General features: G+C 43.5%; 1 protein-coding gene, 1 long non-coding RNA gene and 1 other non-coding gene across 13 annotated transcripts in view; 2 read left to right on the top strand and 1 right to left on the bottom strand.

Moving 5' to 3' along the window:
- The window catches only part of PROM1 (prominin 1), a 136,755-nt gene that overhangs the window by 32,554 nt on the left and 79,718 nt on the right, over nucleotides 1–24,483 (bottom strand). For all 10 annotated transcript variants that reach the window (XM_058723032.1, XM_058723040.1, XM_058723030.1 and 7 more), the window contains 6 exons: nucleotides 22,944–23,149; nucleotides 13,259–13,379; nucleotides 11,472–11,535; nucleotides 9,965–10,054; nucleotides 4,588–4,805; nucleotides 2,431–2,505 (listed from right to left, as the gene is read on the bottom strand). In XM_058723032.1, the coding sequence (XP_058579015.1) occupies nucleotides 2,431–2,505; nucleotides 4,588–4,805; nucleotides 9,965–10,054; nucleotides 11,472–11,535; nucleotides 13,259–13,379; nucleotides 22,944–23,149 (774 nt within the window). The remainder of the gene's footprint in view (nucleotides 1–2,430; nucleotides 2,506–4,587; nucleotides 4,806–9,964; nucleotides 10,055–11,471; nucleotides 11,536–13,258; nucleotides 13,380–22,943; nucleotides 23,150–24,483) is intronic.
- Nucleotides 6,154–6,343, top strand: LOC131508271 (U2 spliceosomal RNA). Its single transcript, XR_009259969.1, has one exon. It is a non-coding gene; the product is annotated as a U2 spliceosomal RNA (small nuclear RNA).
- LOC131507790 (uncharacterized) lies at nucleotides 8,073–23,208 on the top strand. 2 transcript variants are annotated; one of them, XR_009259707.1, is made up of 2 exons: nucleotides 8,073–8,233; nucleotides 22,676–23,208. It is a non-coding gene; the product is annotated as an uncharacterized LOC131507790 (long non-coding RNA). The 2 variants fall into 2 exon arrangements; XR_009259706.1 differs by lacking the exon at nucleotides 8,073–8,233 and adding an exon at nucleotides 10,464–10,631.

Below are 24,483 nucleotides of genomic sequence, written 5' to 3'. Positions count from 1 at the left end.
GCTCGAACTCACACGTGAGATCATGACCTGAGCTGAAGTTGGACGCCCAACTGACTGAGCCAGCCAGGTGCCCCAAAAGTTTTTTACTTTTAAGCTTTTAACTTATCTATATTAGCGTTTCTCAATGGGGGGAAATTTTGTCCTCCAGGGGACATATGGCAATGTCTGGAGACATTCTGGTTATCACAACTGTGGCACTGTGTGAGCAAGGTCCCCTACCACGCACAGGACAGCCCCATAACAGAGAATTATCCAGCCCCAAGTGTTAATAGTGCTGAGGTTAAGAAACACCTGATCTGTACAGTGTACCATGTGCAGATATAACGTGAATTTCCAGAACTGGAATCGTAATTTCCAATGCAATTACGAACCAAAACTAGAGATCTCGTCTTACAGAAAACAATAATGCCCCCAAACACAGCTTATAGAGAATATAAATTATAGTGAGGCTCCAGTGAAAACAAAAACAGCAATGCCAAGCTCTGTCATTTTGGGGCTAAATCTGTGACGGGAAGAGGTCATTACTTCCCTCCAAGCAGCTCAACTAAATATACAGCTTTTCCTCTGGAAGAGGTTTAATTTGTGTTTCTTTACTGTCTGCTGCTGTATTTAGCCAACTGCTAGGGAATACGGTATCGATTACAACTTATCATGGACTGAATGTCTGTGTCTACCTCCCCCGACAGTCAGCATCGTATGTTGAAATCCTAACCCCCCCCCCCCCCCCACGTAAGTAATGGTATTAGGAGGTGGGGCTTTGGGGAGGTGATTCATTCATGTGGATGAAGCCCCGTGGATGGGATTAGTGCCTTTATAAAAGGGACCTCAGACAGCTGTCTTCACCACACGAAGATGCAATGAGAAAACAGCCGTCTGCAACCTGGAAGGGTCTCTCACCAGAACTCGATCATGCCGGCCCCCTGATCTTGGACATCTAGCTGCCAGAACTGTGAGAAATAAATTTCTCTTGTTTAGAAGCCAACCGGCCTATGATATTCTCTTACAGCAGTCCAGCGTAAGTTACAGACTTTATAAGATTTATGGTGCCAGCAAGTTTCCAGTTTAATCTAGAAGCACGAATGCCGTAAGAAGAACATCTACCACTTCCGTTTCCTCAACGGTGACTAAGTTCGCAGCCTGTTTGGATTACTGTCCACCTGACCTTCTACATTTATCTGCAGTTGGACTTGTGGAGGCCCCCCACTGTAAGAGGTTTTACGGCCAGAGAGGGCCTTACAGATCTCCTGGTTCAATTCCCTCATTTAACAAATGAGGGGACACCAGGACAAATGACCAAGAGTTTTTAATGACTTGTTTAAGGGGACACTTAACTTTGTCAGTAGATGAGTATTTAACAGATACCTGATGATCTTTTTATATCCCCTGCTAAAAGACATAAAGGCAAGAATAAAACTGTTCTCTCCCTTTCCTGCAGGCCCCAGCACTCTTGTTGAATCATAATCTACAATCTATTGTGCGCTCAATATATAGGTTGAATAAATAGCAATAATTGGTAGGCTACCAGGGAAATGATGATGCCCTAGACCAAAGTGGTCCCTGCCATTTTCAGGGTTTACACTCCAGTGGGACAATAGAAACATTAAAGCAATAATCACAGTCAGGAGGATGTTAACAGAGAATATCTGCTGTACTGTAGGAACGCATTAAAAAGGGTTTGACTTGGTCAAGATGCGCAGGAAAGATCTCATTAAGAAAGTGATACCGAGGGGTGCCTGGGTGGCTCAGTTGGTTAAGTGTCCGTCCGACTTGGACTCAGGTCACGACCTCATGGTTCAGGAATTGGAGCCCCGGGTTGGGCTCTGTGCGGACAGTTCAGAGCCTGGAGCCTACTTTGGATTCTGTGTCTCCCTCTTTCTCTACCCCTCCCCCACTCACACTCTCTCTCTTTCTCAAAAATAAATAAACATTAAAAACATAATAAAAGAAAGAAGGAGATACTGAATGCTTTAAGTAGTTAGTATTTAGCAGCATAAGTAGTTCGGTGAAGGAGAGGGAGAAAGGAGAGAATGGTGGGCATAGCTCACAGCATGTGCAACTGTGCAGAAGGGGGAGGAGACAAAAGCAAGGGGAGTGACTCCCGGCACAGTGGGAGGGACCTTGCCTCAGAGTCAGTATGGGGTTCAGCACCACCCCTAGCAAATTCTGAATCCCAGGAAGGTGAGATCAGGTTTTGCTTTCTACCTCCAGCATGGTGCTGTGCACACAACAGATGCTTAATCCCAATTTCTCAAAGTGAAATGAGCAAAATTATCGGGAAGATAACAGTTATGTCCTTGGCAAACCCCTTTCCAAATTTTCACTGCTTTTTTGCGGTTACGTGTTTTCTTATGTACTTGTCTACTCTTTAAAGTGATGTAAAATAAACTACAGTCTAAACTACTGTATGTTTTTTTCCCCCAAAATACGTACCTGTTGAACCAGGCTGGACAAATTTGTTTGAAGAATATCATTAATCTTATCAATTGGCTTATCCAAAGATGGGAGCTGAAATTTGTAAAACAAAACATAAGGCAAAGTGGTTACTCCCAACATTATTTGTCATAAAAAGGGAGTCATCTTATATCCAAAGTCTCTATAGTCTCTTAAGAGATTTAAGTCTCTTAAGTCCCAAAATCTCTATATTTAACTTGCTTTTGAACAATAGAATATTTATTGGGGGGGGGGGGGATACATTTAGCTCAGGGTGGCCTCTACAAGCATCAAGTTTTAGATGTTTGGTGGGTTTCTGTTGCAGTTAGCTCAAAATGCAGGAAAGAAATTTAACACAGAGCGAATGTGGATGACCTCACAATTTCAGGTACCGAATACTGTTGAACAAAGATGTAAATAATACAGGCAATAGTTATACTGGTGAGTGGTCTGGAATGAAGTTTCCATTATAGCATCATACCTGGGTTTAAAGTGTTCTGTTTCTTGTCAACATTGAGACAAACATCATGGACCTTCTGACACGATGTACCAAGAAGGACACAATATCACTCTTGTGATACCCCCGGGAAACATGCATAACTCAAATCTAATCACAGGGGAACACCAGATAAACTTAAATCATGGGTCCTTCCATAAAACAAATGGCCTGTGGTCTTCAAAAATGTCAAAGTTAAAAAGGAAGAAGATAGGCTGGGGACTGTCCAAGATTGAAGGGCCTAAACAGACATGACAAGTAAAGACCAGGTGTGACTCTGGACCGGTGTCTAGACTGGAGAAAGAAAAACAGCTGCCAGTTTTTTAAAAACATCCACAAAATTTGAATATAAACTATGGACTAGTCAGGAGTCTTGGGTCAGCATTATATGTCCTAATTTTGATAACTGTCCAAAAGGTTGTGTACGTTTAGGAATTGCACGGAAATAGGGGTAAAAGGACATATTGTCCACAACTTATCGCCAGATGATTGAGAAAAACACAACATGCATCATACTTTATATGTATACATGATAATGAGTAGACGGGAGATACACAAATGGAGAAACAAAGAAAATATAAGGAAGCAAATGAAGCAAAATGGTGGCAATTGGCAAGTCAGAGTAAAGGGTGAAGGAGTTCCTCTTACCATCCTTGCAAATTTTCTGCATGTTTAAAAAGACAACAGAATAAAAAGTTACCTCCCTCCCCAAAAGACTTGAGTTCAAACAATTTCAATGCAAGTGAAAATCCCAGTCTCTGAAAAGCTATTCAATGGTGACCACAGTGATGGTGGTAGATATGTAGACACAGAGGCAGAAGATGAAGAGTCCGTAGTATTGGCCCATGAAATAGGAAGGTGAGAAGAGTAGATTTTATATATTAAAATATTATTTTAGAAAAAATGTGGCATGTATATACCCCTATCTCGATAAATTAAAAATCATGAGTAGATGTGATTATTTTATCTGTATCTTGGGACTTTATATTTTCAAGATGCTCCAAATTCTTTTTTTCCCCCTAATTTTCTCTTGGAATAGGAGAATTACTTCTATTTAGATATAAATGGTTAATGTAGTAGGCATGCCCTTTGAAAATATATTTTAATTTTTAGAAGTCTACAAAAACACACGCTTCTTTCTTTTTCTTTCTTTCTTTCTTTCTCTTTCTTTCTTTCTTTCTTTCTTTCTTTCTTTCTTTCTTTTAATGCTTATTTATTTTTGAGAGAGAAAGAGAGAGAGAGAGAGAGAGACAGAGCAGGAGCAGGAGAGGGGCAGAGAGAGAGGGAGACACAGAATCCAAAGCAGGCTCTAGGCTCTGAGCTGCAAGCACAGAGCCTGATGTGGGGCACGAACCCACAAGCTGCGAGATCATGACCTGAGTCGAAGTCGGATGCCTAACCGACTGAGCCACCCAGGTGCCCCTCTTTTTTCCTTTTAAAGCTGAATTCATTCTGGTAGCTTCCATCAAATCTATTGCAGAGAACACTTGAAAGGGGTTTCCCATTATCCTTTCTCTCCTGCTGCAGCCATGCCCATGTGGCGATCAGATAACCAGGACAGGCTGACAGACACCCGGGCCACTGTCCACTGGACAGGTGTACCCACACTGAGTCTTGCACGGTTGTCCCAAAGACACTGCTCCATAGCAGAGTCCCCTCACCTGATCCATGTTGGTATTGTCATCCAGCTGGCTTAGAGACGTTCTGATGTTGTTGCAAGTGGTAGCCACTGGAGGTGCAGAGCACATGGGGTCATTGAGTGATTGTTCCAGGTCCCTTTTAACGTCACTGAGGCTGGTGTTCAGTTGTGCGCTTGACTTTTTCAGCTCCTTTAAGGTATTGTTCACATTCAATAGGGCTTCTTTGGTCTCTTTGATTGCTGTAGGAACACACCTTGCTTTAGAACAGAGGCACCCACCAGGCTGCCAATGGCAAAATTCCTTCTCATCTACCAGGTACCCTAAAGGAACTTGAGGCGAACTTCTAGATGACACTGGAAGGCAACCAGAGGAGCCTAAGAGGGGAATATAGGCAACCAGAGGAGTCTAAGAGGGGAATATAGGGGAATATAGGGACATGCTTGGCTTCCTCAGCCAGCAACTCCAACCAACTCAGCTTTCCCGCCTGCACGCTTTTCAGACAAAAAGAGAGAGCAAGAACCAACTCAGGGACACAACAGGGCATGTAGGTGTAGCATTAAGTGGCCTGCACAGGAGCAGTAACGGCAGGAAAAGGGGCTGTAGCCCCAACAAGCTGGCATCTTCAGCCCCGAGCAGTTTCGACGCACATAAACACTGATCACGCCCAGACCTAGCTTTGCTAGGAATATTCAAATAGCTGGAACCAAACACAGAGCAACAGTTCAAGAACGTGGTTTTGGATTCAGGCAGGTGTAGGTGCAGATCCCAGCTTTGCTATTTTCTGGTCACCGGAAACTGAATCCTGAATGTTCTTTAGCAATCTCCTCATCTGAAAATGGTGAAACCACCACCACAGTCATCATGAAAGGTGGGGGTCGGAGCGATCAGAAGGAGCTCCTCCATGGCAGTGAGTCCATCGGTTCTATGTGGGCAGCCTCACAGCCTAGGACACGTGCTTGCATTAGGAAATCCTTGATAACTGTTTGCTATCCTGGTTTTTCTCAGCTGTGGAGCTCTGTATTCATGGCCATGCAAAAGAGTATGGCAAAACACACTGCACATCACACAACACATACCTCACATTTTAATGTGGTTTACCCCTCCTAGTCCTTTCCATTTAGAGGCAAGGTAAATTTTTAAGGCAAGAAATAAACAATAACCTAAAATGATGGATAATAAAATAAACTGAGGGTCCAGAATACGTGTGTCCATTGAAATGAGGTCTATAGACATTCTGGGTTATGGGCACTATTCTGTCAGAGCGAGAAAGACTCAGAGGTAATAAATATACATTTTTCCCCAAAGGCTTCGAAGCATTTTATGTCTATAAAATATCTACTGGATCCGGGAGTCATTCCAGACCCAGCAAGATCACGTATATTATGCATCTGAAGTCACTGGAAAGATATTTCAGATTCTCAATTTTGGTTAATTAGCATTTTACCAGCTCATAGCACATTTCCTTTGTAGGCCCTGATCTGAAGCTCAAATAAGATTTACACAAATCAATATGCGTGTTTCTGCTCTCTGCAAAGCCACTAAACACGGAAAGCTGCAAAGAATTTTAAGCAAAAAAATTGTCAAGGCATCGCTTCTCAGCCTTTTGGCTAAGATCCAGTGTAGTATCTGTTCTTAGCAGTTTCGTATCAGGTATGTCCTCTGTCCGAGGGTAATAGATTAAATGGATTTTTAGAGCAGGGAGACTGAAGAAGGGTTTCCTCTGTCTACTCCATACATTGACCTGGTCCTGCATTACCTCCAGGAGAGTGACCCCTCAAGGACAAAAATATATTATCAAAGCAGTTTATTAAGCATACTTTCAAAAGCTCTGACAACACCAGAAGCTGAACTGTAATTTACTCAGGCTGTCTTAAAGACAAATAAAACTTTAACCCTATTGCAGGAAGCACTGAAGAGAAAAATAAAATCCGCTTTAATTGCCTTTACTCCAAAGAGAATTCTAATTCAAACATTGAAGATTGGGCAAATGATGGGCCACAAGTAAAGGTACATGCCAAGCACATTACATCATTCGTATATTTTTGCACAGAATTTACCATCACATAATTTTGGAGCTGGAGGAGATCTTGGAAGACCAATTTTCCAAATGCCTGGCATCATCCCGTGGCCACAGCACACTCGAACTCCAGATTCCTAACTCCTCTCCCAAAGTTACTCTGTGCTGTCTTTCCATGGACAGCACAGAAACACCCTACATCTTAACACTCTCAAATGTACCCAAATACCATCTAGTGCAGACCAGGCAACACAGGCTTTACAGGCAGACCCGCATCTGAATCCCAGTCCACCATTTCCCAGGTACCTGGTCTTGGACAAGTTACATCATCTCTGAGCCTTACTGTCTTGAGTTGGTACAATGGAGGCGACTATACCCATTGCACAGAGCTCTTGGGAGCACTGAGAGGGTTTAGGAAAAGTACCTGCTATGTGGCAGGCCCTTAACACTCAAAAGCTTTCTAAATACTACTTTACAGCCAATCATTTCTACAAAAACTTGCTGTGGACTTTGGTGGTTGGCATCTCGGAAACCATGTCACCTGTCTCCTGTGCTGCAGCAGACTTGTGTTTCAATCACATGGGTCCCACCTCTGGCTTAAGGAGTGGGGCCTGACTACCTCTAGCCAAACCACTTCCCCTGTGTAGCACTGGTCCACAGATGGCCGTAGAAACCCAGATGGCCCAACTGGAGGGAAATCTGGTTGAGGAGGAGTAGTGATGAGGCTGGTGTTAGCCCTCTTGCAACTACAGGGGGAGTTTGCATTAGAGTGATATAGGCGTTATAGAGAACAGCTGGGTGGAGAGAATCTCACCACTAGATCAAGCCTTACCTGAAGCCAGATATCAGTTACATGAGCAAATAATCCACTTACTTCAAAGCCAGATAGAGACAGATGTTCTATATGTGTCAGGGAAATGGCACATAGTTACTCAAGAGATATTAAAAGAAGACAAGACAGATGACTGGAGACATCTGACTGTCAATGTCACAGAGCCAGCCCACATCATCTTCAATCCATTGGTGAAGACACACAAGGCTATGATGAGGGGACATGGCGGATCATCAGCAAGAGCAATGCCAGAGATGTGGGCAGTGGAAGGTTGGCATTTTCCAGGAGTGATGGTCCTCCCAGTGAGGGAATGAGGAGCCAACAGACCCTTACCTCCTTCCGTAGTCTGATCCTGGTGGTGATGTAATATCTCCTACTAACCACAGGACAGGGCAAGAGCATGAAGGCTCCTTGACAGTGCTGAACCCCCGAATCCACCAACTTTGGAACTGCCATACCTGCAATATCTTGTCCTGTGTGATAGGCTTCCTGTTGTTTACGCCACTTCAACGATCTTTGGCATTGATAGCACATCAATGGCACCTCCCAAAGATCTCTAAGTGTAAGAACTGTCTGCAAAGTTCCCAAAGCAAATGAAAACAACTGTACCCTGATTTGAATAGATAGATATATCCATAAAGCACATCGAGGGCAACTAAAAAAAATCAAATGATTACAGACATTAAAAGTAAAAGATCAGGAAGCTCATGAAGTCGAAAGGAGTTGCCTCGCAACTGAGGCAGGACTACGAAAGAATATAATCCATTTTCTACTCTATAACCAGTGAAGTTACAGGATTCCAAACTTGGAAAATGAAGGTAAGGGCTTCAGGCCTTTCTTTATACGTTCCAGAAATGAGAACCTACTCCAGGCCAGACACTCCGCTGGGCTGTCCCCAGACACAAGTTAGGGGAATAGAGACATGAGCAATATCAACACGTCTTGCCCTTAAGGAGCTCGTTGCCTATCAAAGGTGGGGGGTGGGCGGGTAGGGGGCGGTGCTGTAAATACCACAAATGAGCTGTACGTTTAGGGTCACAAGGTAAGGAGCAGAAATTAGGAGGTTGTCATGCTCTGGGACGGGAAAAGGAGACATGAGGTGAAGTGTGCAGAGAACAGAACACTTAGCTGTGGTTTGGTATGTAGTAAGAAGATGTTGGGAAGGTCCTGTGGCACTTCACACAGAGAAAGCACACGCAGTAAAAGGGTCTGGGAGGGAATGATGCCTTTGGAGACCACAGAAGAATAATACTGAGGTTCATGGCTTGGAATGGAAGGTTTGGGGGCTGGAGGGTCGAGACAAAAAATGATTGGAATGATAGGCAGGGGCCAGGTTTGGAAGGAAGGCAGGAAGGGAGGGAAGGAGGGAGGGAGGAAGGAAGGGGCTACATGTAAAACTCTAAGAAAGGAAGGCAGGAGGCATGGATGCTTGTCCTGCAGTCACATCCCTTCTCTGGGCCTCAGTTTCCTTGCATTGGTAGGACAGGGTTGGTGATGCGGAGAACAGGTGTTGGGCGGGGGGTGGGGGGGTGGGGAGCATCTAAGGCATTAACAGCAGAGGTCACACCTTCAGTTGCAGGTAGACCTTTTGCAGGGCCAAGGAGAGAGCAAGGAAAGACTGATCAGTTGGTTAAAAGTAATCTTACCAACTCCTGGCCTGTTCTGCACATCACCCTGTTTCCATACATCACCTGAGTCTTTGAACTCTTAAGTGGGGGGTGTCAGGGAGGAACGCCAAAATGAGCGGGCATAATTTTCTCACTTCTACACTGTTCCTTCCTTTGTGGGCTGTCTTCTCAGGAATACTGGCTCATGACAGCCACATTCATGGTGGCTGAATGACGAATGTGGCAAGTAGGTGACATTGTCCTCTCTATGAAATACTAAGCACAGACATCTCCTCAACATTTGGAAGCATCTAGGAGAGCTTTGACTCACTGCAATTGAATATGTAGTTTCTTCAAATCCGCACATCTGCTCACTTATATCACTGTCTGTGGTGTCTTAAAACGTGTGCAGATTCTTCTTTCCCAAAGGTGGTTTTTTCCAGGGAAAAGGAAAGAGTAACCAATAGACCCCACCCCCACCCCAGACCTAAAATTCTCTAGGCTGCTCATCTTCTATAGCAAGAGCCCACAAGCTTTTTTTGTAAAGGCGCAGAGAATAAATAGTTAGGCTTTGTGGTCCACGGGGTCCTGCCAATGTTCAACTCTGCTGTCAGCCGCAGCGTGAAAGCCACCTTAGATGCCACCTCACCAGAGGAGCGGGGCTGCCTTTCTAGAACTGTATTTACGAAAAGACGTGGCAGGCTCCTATCGGATTCTGCTGTTATTATTTCAAAGGACTTTGAGATAATGAGTACAACTTCTCAGGCACAAGCTTTTTAAGCAAACAAACCAACAAGCCACACCATTGCCACGGCGTGTGTCTGGACTCGACCTGTGGGCATGTCCGCATCCAGGAAAAATGAGAAAAGGGGAGCGGGATCCTGGGAAGCCAGAGACCTCCAGGGGGAATGTTCTCTCGCCCATTTCCGTCACGGTGCTTACCTTCTGCCATGGCTTTGATGTCATCAAGCGCGGGGATCACTTTAGGTCTCAGCTGTTCGTGAATTCCGCCTCCTAGCAATGATTTAACATCTAAATCCCAAGAAGCAGAAGGGGCTATGAGGGTAGGATCCACGAATTTCTGCCCCCCCAACCCTTACCTGCATTCTTCTCCCCCTGTGGGACTTCCTTTCCTAGAAAGTCATCCATCTGTGGTCTCGCCTGCCCCGAAGGCCCTTTTTTCGTCCTCCACCCCACCTACGTGCTGATTCTTGCCGAGATTTTCTTCACGCTATTCAAAGTTCCCACACCCTCAAGTTCCCATACCTGCGGACTCGGCATTTAAACGCGCAGGTGTCCCCGGCTCTCCGGAAGTTCAGACTATGCATGTTTAGCCTTTACGAAAGACCTACGTTAGTACCAGTTTTCACTAAGGTAAAGGATTTTTGCTTTGATGAAAACATCGCTCATCGCTGGTTTTGCAGCGAGACGAGCCCAGAGACAGCAAGAGTGGCGCCCCCCAGCGCCTTCCGCGGGAACCACACCCAGCATCTCAGGCGCAAGCACCAGAGCTCCGAGCCGTGTCTGTGAGCATCTGGGCTGTATCTCCATCAGTCGTATGCATCCGTTAGCAAGATGTGTCCCATGGTATCAGGAAAGCCTAAGAGAGGTGATTTTGGGGGTCTGGGAACGCTCAAAACATTTCCCGTATAAATTAACGGTAATCGTTTCTTTGCTTTATGCCATTTTTAGTTTACAAAAGTATTCACAGGAATGCTCAGCATTCGGTTAGCGGTTAGCGCGGGCGGGGGCGGGATCTGTCCTGGAAACACAATGTTGATGAAGTTGAGCTGCAACCGTTATCTCTAATCTTTCCAGCAAGGCCCGGGGTTCCCAACATTGGCACTATCAATGTCTTGAGCTGGATAATTGGTTGTGGGGGCTGTCCTATGTGTCGTAGGGTGTCCGGATGCATCCCTGGCCGCTACCAACAGGTGCCAGTAGCTCTGTCCCCACCCTCACTGTAGGGACAACCAGAATGTCTCCAGATGTTGCCACATGTCGCCTGGAGGGCAAACCAGCTCCTGGTTGAGAACCACTGAGCCAGGCTGTGTGTGAACTCCTCGCGGACCCGCAGGGACCAGCACTGCCCGCCCCTCGATTTATGAAGCCCACTGGTTTCTCTGGGGAGCCCACTGCTGTCTGTAACAAGGGACCTGACAGAGACCCATCTCCTCTGTCACAAGGGGAATGAAGAACAAACACTTCTGACTAAAGAAAGCAAAAGCATTTTTACAATAAAAGCTGGGCTTTACTCATCAGGTAACAAGCTGCAAATTGTCACTGTTGGGAATTGTTCTGTTTTGCTCCAACTTTCATGAAGAAATTGTAGATATCGCATACTTTATCCCTTAGCCCATGTTTTATGGGAGATGGTCCTCGCATCTTCTAGCCAAAACAAACAAACAAACAAACGAATGAATTCGAGGCAATTTTAAGTCTTACTCACTATCCAGATCTGAGAATGCCTTTTCCTTAGTGGTGGTGTACTGGCTCAGGATATAGCTGATTTCCTAAAAAAGTAAAATAAAATAAAGTAAAATTGCATGAGACCTCTTCTAAAGTTCAAAGCCACAGTAAAAAGAGATTTAACATACAAAAACTATCCTGAATCCAAACATTAAAAAAAAAATAAAGCAGGTTCTTAAAGACGCTTATATGTTCTGATACCCAGACTTCCTAATAACACTCCAAAACTTCTTGGCTCAGGAAGCATGATTTATACTTTCTCCTGATTCTGAGAGTCTGGGCGGGGCCGGCTCCCCTGGGGACAAATGGGCCCCTCTCCTGACATGGCCTCTCATCTTCCAAGTGGCCAGTCTGGGTGTTTTCACATGATGGTCCTGGCAGCAAGGGAATGAGAGCGAACACTGCAAGGTCTCTGGGAGCTTGAGGCCAGGGTCACGTGCACTGCGTTCTTCTTGCCATGGCAAGTCACAGGCACAGACCAGATTCAAGGGGTTGGAAACAGATCCACCTCTCTCTCTTTTTTTTTTATGTTTATTTATTTTTGAGAGAGACAGAGTGCAGGGAAGGGGAGGGGCAGAGAGAGAGGGAGACACAGAATCCGAAGCAGGCTCCAGGCTCCGAGCTGTCAGCACAGAGCCCGACATGGGGCTCGAACTCACGAAGCATGAGATCATGACCTGAGCCGAAGTCGGCCGCTTAACCGACTGAGCCACGCAGATGCCCCTAGTTCCAACCACATTTTAAAAAACTGATACAATATTTAATGTGTTAGTATTGTTTTGGTAGACTAAACTTAGAAGAGTGCATTTCTGTGTGAAAAAGCCCATGGATCCTAGTGGGCTCTGATTAGTGAATTCAACAGGAGGGCATCCTTCTGCACATTCTGGTACCCATCAGCCCAGCATCAATTATTTAAGCTGCTTTCTGCTCAGGTGTCTTTAAAAACAGTATTTTGTACAGGCAAGACATTAACATGCTTCTGGGATACAGAAAAAAATGTGCCCTCCAGCCATCCTGTTCCCCTTCTCCCCAAAACAACTTCTGAGTGTGCGTGTGTGTGTGCGTGCATGCGTGTGTGTGTGCATGTGTGTGCATGTGCATGTGTGTGTGTGTGTGTGTGTGCATGCATGTGTCTCAGTGTCCCCTTCCCGAGGAATTCTACACAACTGTACAGATACTAGCAAATGGGTATTTATAAAGCAGAAAATTTTCATGACAAGAGTAACTGCACACAAATGTGCAGTTGTGTGCACATGACTATGTGGACACATGGGGGAGAGAGAGAGAGAGCAAGGGGCCCCAGAGTGAAATGCTGGGGTGGGCAGGTATACTCAGGTGTTAGTGGGAGACAGTGTGTGTGGGAGAGGGGCAGAGAGAGAGGGAGAGAGAGAATCCCAAGCAGCCTCTGCACTGTCTGCACAGAGCCCAACATGGGGCTCGAACCCACAAAACCATGAGATCACGATCTGAGCCAAAACCAAGAATAGATGCTTAACCGGCTGAGCCACCCAGGAGCTCCTGTTGTACCTTAAAATAAAGTAAAATAAATAAAATAACAAAATAATGACACCAGTTCTGCAATTACGCTTTTATACTCTTTTGAAAATCACTTGCTGGGCCTTTATTTCCTCATCTATAAGATGAGGATAGCACCTGTCTATGCTGATTTACTGGGTCTCTAGACATCCAAAGGGGGTCCCAGATACATACAGGGACTCTGAGAGGCCCAAACACAAAGCATCACGGATGTACAAGTGTGGTTTTTACCGCTGGAGCTCCGTTCAGGAGAGTTCTCAAGTCTCTGAAGTTGCTGTCTGCCAGTTTCCGAGTCTTTTCGATCTGGGCCCTCAGGTGGTGGTTTGCCACAAAACCATAGATGATACCAATGCTGCAGGAAATGAAGAAGAGAACAGAAGAGCATTCAGTGTGTGACCCATGGTCACCTGGCCAGGCACAGAGCAGCTCTGTAGATGGGAGGGGAGCAGGGCTTCTGAGCAGAGGCCCCATTACGGCAGGACCCTCTTCCCCACCAGGCCCTCTTCCCCTGCCACAGCCTTCCTGCCAAGATCCCATAATACAACACGTGGGCCACAAAACAGGACTCCGTCCTCTTGGAGGAGGCACATACCCATTTAAGATATGCTGTTCTGTTGAATAGGAAATCTTATAAATGGAACAATGTTCCCAAGAAATTGTGGAGGAAACAGAAGGAACAAAGGTTATAAGACAGAGCGCGTCAGAGTCCCATTCCTGCACACATGTGAATATGGAGGTACATCCTCCTGCACAGTGCACGCATAAACGCACCTCCCATGCATACCTCTGCTCCCTCCAAAGGCAGGGATCTCTCTAATTGTCTCTATTAGTTTTATTTTACAGGTTAAAAAGAAACATGAGTTACTTTAGTATTAAAATGCCACATGAGAAGCTGTAAACAAAGCATACATACTGTATCGTTCTATTTTATATAATGTACCACCTCGAGAAAATGATGGTGCTAAAACTCAGTGGTTCTGTTTGGGGAGGGGTGGCTAATGACATCATCTGCACGTTCACGACATGGAAGTTGACGCCTATGTACTTATGATATGGATGCTCCAGTCTATGTAAAATAGACTTAAATAAAAGAGTTTAAAAAACACTATGAAAGGCATTGCTCATGGAAAGCTACTGTACATGAAAATTAAAAGCAGAGTTTTCAATTCATCTAAGATGTCTGCATTTGATCACTTTAAGCGTTCTTTTTTTTTTTAACGTTTATTTTTGAGACAGAGAGAGACAGAGCATGAATGGGGGAGGGTCAGAGAGAGGGGGACACAGAATTGAAACAGGCTCCGGGCTGTCAGCACAGGGGCCCGATGTGGCGCTCGAACTCATGGACCGTGAGATCGTGACCTGAGCCGAAGTCGGCGCTCAACCGACTGAGCCACCCAGGCGCCCCACTTTAAGCGTTCTTAATACTAACTAGTTACTAATAATCTCCTGACTTAAGTTAATTTGACCAGCTGGTTTTTGTGTCGGAGCCTTCCAACGTTAAAATGTTACATTGAAAATTGGGAATTACTAAGGCTCTTCTGTATTTCACCACTAGATGGCAGCAAGGAATTACACAAACTCCTAACAGAACAGTAATCAACCTACAGAAATGTACAACAAATCTTTTGTTTGTAACTATCCGGTGGAAGATGTGGATATGTTTCCAGAACAAAGTTTTGTAAGTAACAGACAAACACTGTGGCCAAGTGTCTGTTTTTTTGCACCCAGAGTCCCATGTTCTCAGGCAACTTCTCCATCTTGGGAAATGGGGATAATCATTCACCCTATGTATAGTCACGATTCATTCCAAACAGCATTGGTTCATTGCTGGTCTCACATAAAACGTATTTGCCCTGAGCAGTATTACACAGGTACATTACGTTTGCCAAATGAAGCCAAAAAAAGTCTGTAAGAATACACAGTGTTGAAAAGTATTTCTTATGGTTAACAAGTTGCCATGGAACGTGTACTGGAGTAGGAACATGAGACTCGGGTTCTAGTCCTTCTACTGCCAGTAACTTACACTGTGGGAGCTTGGGAAAGTCACTTTCCTTCTCTGAGTTTCAGCCAGTACTGCAAAACTGAAAATTAAACTGGATAAGTACTTCTCTTGTTGCAAAGGAGAGGGGTAATGGATGTCCACAAGTTCTCCAGGACTTTTTTTTTTAATGTTTATTTATTTTTGAGACAGAGAGAGACAGAGCATGAACGGGGGAGGGTCAGAGAGAGAGGGAGACACAGAATCTGAAGCAGGCTCCAGGCTCTGAGCTGTCAGCACAGAGCCTGACGCGGGGCTCGGACCGTGAGATCATGACCTGAGCCGAAGTCGGACGCTTAACTGACTGAGCCACCCAGGCACCCCTCCAGGACTTTTTTCTAAGGTTTGGGTTCATGCGGATGGTAATTAAAAAAAAAGCATATTAACAATAACCTGTGCCATTTGGAACGATCACCTTACAATCCATCTTTGCCAGTCTTAAGTCCACCTTTGTACTCATGAGGCAGACAATATAGCATAAAAGTAATAGTTATCAAATGATGCACCCATGCCAAATGAGGCCAAATGAGGCCAAATGACCCAAAACAAGGACTTTGGAGTAGTGTGAACAGAAAAATAAAGGAAAGAGTTGGGTTGTAGCAACGCACCTGGATCTTTATTTACCAGGTCCAGTTTCAAACATTCCATCCCATGACGAGTCAGTGCTAACACCTGAGTATACCTGCCCACCCCAGCATTTCACACTGGGGCCCCTTGCTCTCTCTCTCTCTCTCCCCCGCGTGTCCACATGGTCACCCATCATGCTCCAGACCGATTTTGTCATGTAAGAAGGTAGAATGAACTTGAGAAACACACAGGTCCAAGTCCACTTGGCTTTCACCGAACCCCCTAGACGGAAGAACCACCTCCTGGCCCCGAACTCCCAGAGCGCTCTCCCTGAAATTCTCGTGGGCCATTGCTCACTTCATACTCTATTTTGTCTTTATTTCTACCTGTATTTAATTTCCCTAGAAAGAGGTGGGAACTGCTTCTTTGTCAACTTTAGGTGAACGATGGGTCTCTAGTCCACGGGGCGGGGGTGGGGGGATGCTCAGTGAAAGTGGGTTTAAAGACTGGGCTTTATTTCACTTGATCCATTTAGAAGATTAGCCTTATGTTTGGAGAGTCTTGGTCATAAACTGTGTTCCTTTACTGGATAGATGCCTTTACTCAAAAGATCATCAATCAGTAAAAATGAAATGCAATACAACTCTGCAAAACAATACTGAATTTCAATGCAACATATTTAAAAAGACCCACATTTCTGCCAATCAGTTACGAATCCAATTAAAATGAAAGCATTGATCTTTTTTTGAAAAAACCAAACTGTCCTACACAGAATTCTGGAATAAAATTCAGCAGCTTTCAGAGCTGATTTTCAGACCCATAACACATTGTAAATCTTATATGAAGGATGGCAAATTCAAATGCCTACACAGAAACCACAAAGGGCAAAACCTACAATATGAACCGCTAGGAGCTGGGAGGTGGCAGGTGGGGGTGGGGGCAGATGCTCTGCCCTGCCAGACTTTCCACTCATTCCAAAAATCCGGAAAGCTGTATTCTTACGTAAAATTTCCCCCTTTAAAATATTACCAACTAAAGGATGCCTGGGTGACTCAGTCGGTTAAGCGTCCCACTCTTGGTTTGGGTTCAAGTCATGATCTCACGGTTCGTGAGTTCGAGACCTGAGTGGGGGTTCTTCACTGACAGCTCAGAGCCTGCCTTGGCTGCTCTCTCCCTCCCTCTCTCTGCCCCTCCCCCACTTGCACTGTCTCTGTGTCTCTCAAAATAAATAAAAAGACTTTATTAAAAAGATAAAATTTTACCTACTAAGTAAAGGGAAAAAAAAAAAAACTAAATACTAAGCAGACCAACTGACAGTCTCCATTTACAATCTCTAATTTAAAACTCTTATTTAAACACAAATAGGGGCGCCTGGGTGGTTCAGTCGGTTAAGTGTCGGACTTCGGCTTAGGTCACAATCTCGAGGTCAGTGAGTTCGAGCCCCGCATCGGGCTCTGGGCTGATGGCTCAGAGCCTGGAGCCTGCTTCCGATTCTGTGTCTCCCTCTCTCTCTGCCCCTCCCCCGTTCATGCTCTGTCTCTCTCTGTCTCAAAAATAAATAAAAAACGTTAAAAAAAATTAAAAAAAACACACCACAAATAGAGAATAAAGAAGTTATGCTTTTTGTTGCCCTTGATTTAGAAAGTCCTATTACGCAATATGTTTTGTTTTCTTTTTTTTGTCTAGTGTTCTGTTTTGAGAGAGAGCACGTGTGTGCGAGTGGGGGAGGGGCAGAGAGAGACTCATAAGCAGGCTCCGTGCTCAGTTCGGAGCTCGGTGCGGGGTTTGAACCCACGATCCTGGGATCATGACCTGAGCTGAAATCTAGAGTCGGTCACGCGCTGACTGAGCCATCCAGGTGCTCCCTCAATATATTTTTCAAGCAGAAAAAAAATCACATGAATGTGTCAGCCAACTATTAGAATAGGAGAACACTGAGGGAACTGTCTCACACAAAAAGGGGAATCTGGCATTTGACATAAAAAATATTAAGAACATATGCTTTTATGCGGTACAACAAGATCTCTTGAACTTTTTAGCCAAATATAGGAATTTTAATTTTTATGGTATATTAATATTACATCTTCTATATTTTTAACGGACAGACCAATCTTCTCGCATATACACTTAAAAGTGAACTTAAAAGTTTTAAAAACTGAGGCTAACCCTTTAAAATTTGTAGCAATTTTTTTTACCAATTTCCACTGACTTGATGAAATTAGCCAATAATTGCCAAATAAATGCTCTCAGTCTATAACTGATCTCTTGTTTTTTTTAAAGATAGTTTTTTAATTTTAATTTTAAATAACTCTTTCATTCACATCTTGAAAATCTCATGATTTTCAGGCATGCTCAGTTTCTTTTCTAGAACCTTGTGGCCTCCATGCCAGGAATTGACCATCACAATCCTAATTAAAAAAATGAATTTTGAAAACAGCCATCTTCCTGAAAGAGACTGGAATTCAATTTTCACCATGGCAACTGGAAAAGCTGGTTTGCTGTAGTCAGAAACTTAGAAATATACTGGAAAAATAAATATGGCGATTTGTTCCTCTTTTGTTACTGTCCATAACCTTTTGGAATTCTAAAAAATGCAGCGATGACAAAGTGTAAAAGAAAGAAGGGAGGGGAAACTTGGCTTTTTCTGGAGTAACACACATCTGCTTCAACAGTCTACAGTGAGAGATGGAAATTCAATTCTGCTGATGGTCAAAAAGACTTACATAAACATATGTCAACGTCTATGAATTCTAACATTCCACAGCTGCCTCTGGAAAAGCTCAGAGAGAGAACATGACCACATATATTCCATATGTACTAGGGGACCTTTCTCCTTAACACCTATGCCTTTCTCAATTAAAAAAAAGATTTAATTTGTTTTAAATTAAAAAAAAAAAAAGGATGGATGAAAAATAAGAGGACTGAAGATGCATTTAAAAACCAACGTCGGTATTAATTGTGATGTAGTGGAATGCCACGAAATGAAATTGAGCCTGATAAAAGGCAAGTAGACTGCTCTCAGCTTACAAAAAAAATCATATCCAAAAAATAAAAAAAAATTAAAAAATTAAAAAAATCGTATCCAAAGATTATTTATCAATAGGACCCAATCTCTGCTGAGGTCAGTGTAAGCCGGAAGCAAATATCTCTTTTTTCTTCTTTCTGCCTCCTAGCTTTATTGACATTCTTTCCTCTATTATTTTTATCTCATATGATTTCATGGACATACTCTTACTCTCCTTTCTATCGAATTGTAACAGAAATCTTCACTTTCCCTTGGTCTTTAACCTCTTTGGCTAGTTCTGATTACTTTGCAAAGAATATACAGCTAGTATTTGACTCATGATGTTGAAAATACTTGCGAACAAATAGAGGTTTCAAAAGACATCATGATAGCGATTCTAAGTTTTACACTTCCAGCCAAGAAGTTTAAACTTCTAGTGTGACTTTAAAGTAAACTAAGTAATCTCAAATGGTACTCCTTTTTGGAGCTGTCTATAATTCATATATAAATTCAATGTATTATGTAAAATTTGTTTTAAATTTGTCACTTGGCCTCAAATAGGTGATCAATTTTTTTTTTTTAATTTTTTTTTTTTAACGTTTATTTATTTTTGAGACAGAGAGAGAAAGAGCATGAACGGGGGAGGGTCAGAGAGAGAGACACACAGAATCCGAAACAGGCTCCAGGCTCTGAGCTGTCAGCACAGAGCCCGACGCGGGGCTCGAACTCACGGACCGCGAGATCATGACCTGAGCCAAAGTCGGACGCTTAACCAACCGAGCCACCCAGGCGCCCCTCAATTTTGTTTAAATTATATTGAAATTTGAAGTTATGGGTTTTAACTTAGTAAGTTTTACTTGAGTGGGGAAAAATATCTAAACTGAATGTATACAAGGCTGTAGAATCACAGCATGTATTTTTTAAAATAATTTTTTAAACTAAAATATCCCTGGGGAGAAAAAAAAAAACACTTATCTAAATTTGTTTGATGGATCTGAGTTCTGAAGAAAAAAAACTGTCACCTTCATTTCACATATAAATGAAAGTCAAGTTTATTTCCAACTTTGTAGCTTTATTGTTAATTATATTTTGGTATTTTAAACATAATATAAATAATTCAAACAGTTCCGGGGGAAGTATGACATATGTGACACATAATTATACGTAATGTAAATAAAAGCCCAATTTAAAAGTAGAAACCCAGGGAAGGAAAAATAAGACAAAAACAGAGAGGGAGGCACACCATAAGAGACTCTTAAATACAGAGAACAGACTGATGGCTGCTGGAGGGCAGGTGGGCGGGGGATGAGCTAAATGGGTGATGGGCACTGAGGAGGGCACTTGTTAACATGAGCACTGGGTGTTATATGGAAGTGATGAATCACTAAATTCTACTCCTGTAACCATTAATATGCTATGTTAACTGACTTGGATTTAAATTTAAAAAATAAAAATAAAAATAGAAACCCAATATAGAATATGTGCTTCATTCAAAAAAACCTGGGAAGTCCATTATTATATATGTAAACATTTATCTGGGTAAATAGGTTAACTACATGCAACAAAGACTTTTCCTGAAATTATATCACATGTATTTATATCAAGTGAAAACTATTAACTATTAAGTAATCATGTGAACAAGAAGCCCTAAAGGCGAGTATTTTTACATGACACTTTGTCATGTGGGCGTCATTTTGGATGCTCAGGGTATGCCTCTACAGAGGGAGAAGCATGGCTGTCCAAGTCTCTGGATGAATGAAAGATGGAAGTTTTAGGCTTAAAAGAAATGCACAATGATCTCTGCTGGGTCTGACGTCTCTTTGGACTGTAACTAACACTTTCCTGGTAGCTGGGAGGAGGTAACCACTTCCATAGCTGTAAGGTCCGTGCATTCCTGAAAAGACTTCAAACACAAAGCAGAGAGACAGGGACATCTGAAATCACCATTGACCTGATCTCAAGCTGCTCTTCAGAATTCAATGTGCAGAAACAAATTATTTACAGAGAGAGGTAGAGAGACAGACAGAGAGACAGAGAAAACAAAAATAACTCCCTGGTGGTCAAACAAGGGTGCATGAAATTAGCAATGCATTCACTTGGGTCCTGTTTGCACATAGACTGTTAAGGTCTATTATTTAACTATTTGCAGCAAAAGTGTGTCTTTGTTCCAAAAAAAAAAAAAAAAAAAGATTGCCCTGGAGTCAGTGGAATGCACTGCCTTTTAAGCTTTTTCTGAAGATTTTGTTTGGTTGTTCAAGTTTAATTTTTGGTGCAATGAAATAAGTAGGTAATATCTGAGGCATGGTAGGTAATTCAAAAGAGACAAAAAAAAATCTATATGCTGTGAGAAGTGATTTCCTTCCTACCCTCCACAACCACCAAAGTTCCTTCCCAGGGGCAACCACTGCGTCAGGGTCTTGGCAAGCCTACTACAGATGCTCTGTGTAAATATAACCAAGTGTTTGTGTCTCTCTCCTTTTTGTTTTTGTCATAGGGACCATGTGGATATATACATGGTCTGCCAGTTGCTTCTGTGAATTCATCTCTCTTGGGGACTGGTTCATATCAGCACTTCGGGATCAGTCCAGTCCCTTCCAATACTGCCTTCCTTTTTTCTTTTTTTTTAAAGTTTATTTATTTATTTTGAAAGAGAAAGCGTGAGTGGGGGAGGGGCAGGGAGAGAGGAAGAGAGAGCGAGAGAGAATCCCAAGCAGGCCCTGCACTGTCAGCATGGAGCCTGACGCAGGACTCGAACCCATGAACCACGAGACCATGACCTGAGCTGAAGTCCAACGCTTAACCAACTGAACCACCCAGGCATCCCTAGGTATACCGCCTTCCAATGAATGATCACCCCAAAGCGTAGGTGTTACCAGGATCCCACTAATAGCCACAATTGAAGAACTTTTTAAAACTTCAGCGGGTAGGCCAGCTTAAATTGTTCTGTTTAATCCTGTTTTCTGCTTAAATTCCCGAACATCAGTTATTTAGTGAAACCAGAAAAATCTTACAGCTACTGAGCAAACACGGTGCTTGGAGGAGACAGCGAGGAGGAGGCTGACTGCCAGTCCTCACGGTCTCTGTGCCTCCTTGGGGCCTAGCACTATTCACATCATAAGCACTTTACTTCTGTCGCTAAATGTCATGACATTCATTGGCTGAATGAATGAGGAAATGTGGAACCATGACCAAATATTGCAACCAGGGGACCCTAACATGAAGCACATTCCTCAGCCGAGGATTCTGATTTGGACTCAGCAAAATGCTACTGTCTTAAGAGCAGTGTACTCCTGATCTGTCAGGCAGTTGGAAAGCTGATGGAGCAGAAGGGACCGTAGAAGAAACACATCCTAAATTATGAAGTGTGTTCCAGGCCTCCGCAGAGGGTAGCAGCTTAACTGCAAATTCAGGAAAAGTGGGTTTATTATTAGAAAGTTAATTCTGTTCTACAGTGTTCTCACATTCCCCGATTCAGGGACTGTACCCATCCTTCAGGATCCCTTTGGATGCACAAATCAACAAGCAAATTCTCTGCCTTCTGCAGGCCGCCTGTCTCCAAACAGCTATTTAAGGAAGGAGCTGCTGGGGCGCCTGGGTGACTCAGTCGGCTGGGCATCCGACTTCGGCTCAGCTCATGATCTCACGGTTCATGAGTTCGAGCACCACGGTGGACTCCGTGCTGACAGCTCAGAGCCTGGAGCCTGCTTCAGATTCCGTGTCTCCCTCTCTGTCTGCCCCTCCCCTGCTCGTGCTCTCTCTGTCTCAAAAATTAATAAACATTAAATTTTTTTTTTTTTTTTTTTAATTTTTTTTTTCAACGTTTTTTATTTATTTTTGGGACAGAGAGAGACAGAGCATGAACGGGGGAGGGGCAGAGAGAGGGAGACACAGAATCGGAAACAGGCTCCAGGCTCCGAGCCATCAGCCCAGAGCCTGATGCGGGGCTCGAACTCACAGACCGCGAGATCGTGACCTGGCTGAAGTCGGACGCTTAACCGACTGCGCCACCCAGGCGCCCCTTAAATTTTTTTTTAAAAAGGAAGGAGCTATTGTTCTGCGGGGTAAATGCTTTCTACAGGCCAAGATTTATCAGCTCGTCTTCGACACAAACAAGCACCGAAGGGTTGGCTTGGCACCCTGATGACAACCCTAACTTCTGGTTATGGTAACATTGTTTTGAACCCCCCGGACAAGCATTTTTGTCTTCTTCTGTTTTATGGCTGTATTGTGGTGGTTGTTGTTTTGTATTAAAGGCATGGGCTGAACAGTTCAAAACACAATCAGCTGTCCCCCAAGATTCTACTCGCCTTATAAATATAGAAATCACCAAGAGGGAGACCGCAAAGCACTTCCTCAGGAAGGGCCCATTCTTCTTCTGACGCTGGTGCATCTCTCCACCGCACTTGTTACAGCAACGACACAGACCGAAGCAGAACCCTACCAGGGGCATCAGAATGACAAAGAGCAGTCCCAGGACAGCACAGATGATGACCCCGATTTCATAGTAGATAATCTGCAAGTCAAACAAAAGAAACAGCATGTCCTCTAACACAAAATAACGAGTAGAACATTCCACAGTGTACCTGTTTCTTTTTTTTTAACCTACTTGCCACCGTGAGTTGAATCTTAGTGTGTGTGCGTGTGTGTGTGTGTGTGTGTGTGTGTGTGTGTGTGTGTGCTTCCATTTTGATGCTCCTTCTTGAAACAGAAGTAACAGAGTGGTGCCTGGGTGGCTCAGTCAGTTAAGCAGTTAAGCGTCTAACTTCGGCTCAGGTCATGATCTCACCATTTGTGAGTTCGAGCCCCATGTCGGGCTCTGTGCAGACAGCTCAGAGCCTGGAACCTGCTTCAGATTCTGTGTCTCCCTCTCTCTCTCTCTACCCCTCCCCTGCTCGTGTTCTGTCTCTCTCTCTTCTCTCAGAAATAAACATTAAATTTTTTTATTAAAAAAAAGAAGTAACAGAGATTGGAGTTATCAGAATGTGTAAACAAGTCATTACTATCTTCTTTCAACTCACAGTAAAATGTCCAAATGCAAGGTCAAGTTGCAAATGACTTACTTTAAACCCCAAAGATATTTTGTTTGTGTTTAAATGGTGTAACAAATTTTGGCAGAAATACTTGCATTTTGAATAATCTACATGACAGGATGCTTTTCACCAGGAAGACAGGACCAGTAGAAGTTATTAAGAATTCAAAGGAGTTCAGATCGGATCAATTAATGACAAACCCACAGTTACAAAAGAATCTGGAATATATCTAAATTTAGGAAAAAAGCTCAGACTTTCTGAGTCAGATATGTTAATCACTGGCCACTCACTTTGTTTCCCTATCCGTATGCTGGGAGTAATAATACGCATCTTGTAAGGTCATTGTGAACATTACAGATAGTGTCTGATCAGTGATAACGTGTCAGGGGAAGTATGTGGCCCAGAGCAGACACTTAATAAATGGTCTTTTCATGCCCTGTGGGTGAGGCTGGGCTTGTCGGCCCGTGTCTCAGACAGTTCCCTACGTTCCTAGGAACTAGCACGGCTTCTGGATACAATCATGTGACCTAAATATATTTTTATAATCACTGCTGGCTTTATTCTGGGATAAAAAAAATCAATGCCACTGGATGACAAAACTAGAGCTTGCTGCAACTCATGTTTCCACAAAGCAAGACATTTTTTAAAGAATGACAATTACAGGCTGGCTGTTCACAACTAATGGACCGGCTCGCTAACAACACATTCTGAAGCCAAGCTGAGCGAAGTAAAAGAAGACACAAGTGTTGTTCCTCGAAACGAATGTGAGGTCTTAACACTGAACTGAGAGCCAGAAGACCTGCTTTAAATTACACGG

This window comes from Neofelis nebulosa, chromosome 3 (genome assembly GCF_028018385.1).
Source record: "Neofelis nebulosa isolate mNeoNeb1 chromosome 3, mNeoNeb1.pri, whole genome shotgun sequence".
Classification (NCBI taxonomy): Eukaryota; Metazoa; Chordata; class Mammalia; order Carnivora; family Felidae; genus Neofelis; species Neofelis nebulosa.
Note: the sequence above shows the minus strand (reverse complement) of the source record. Positions and strands in the feature narration are given on the sequence as shown.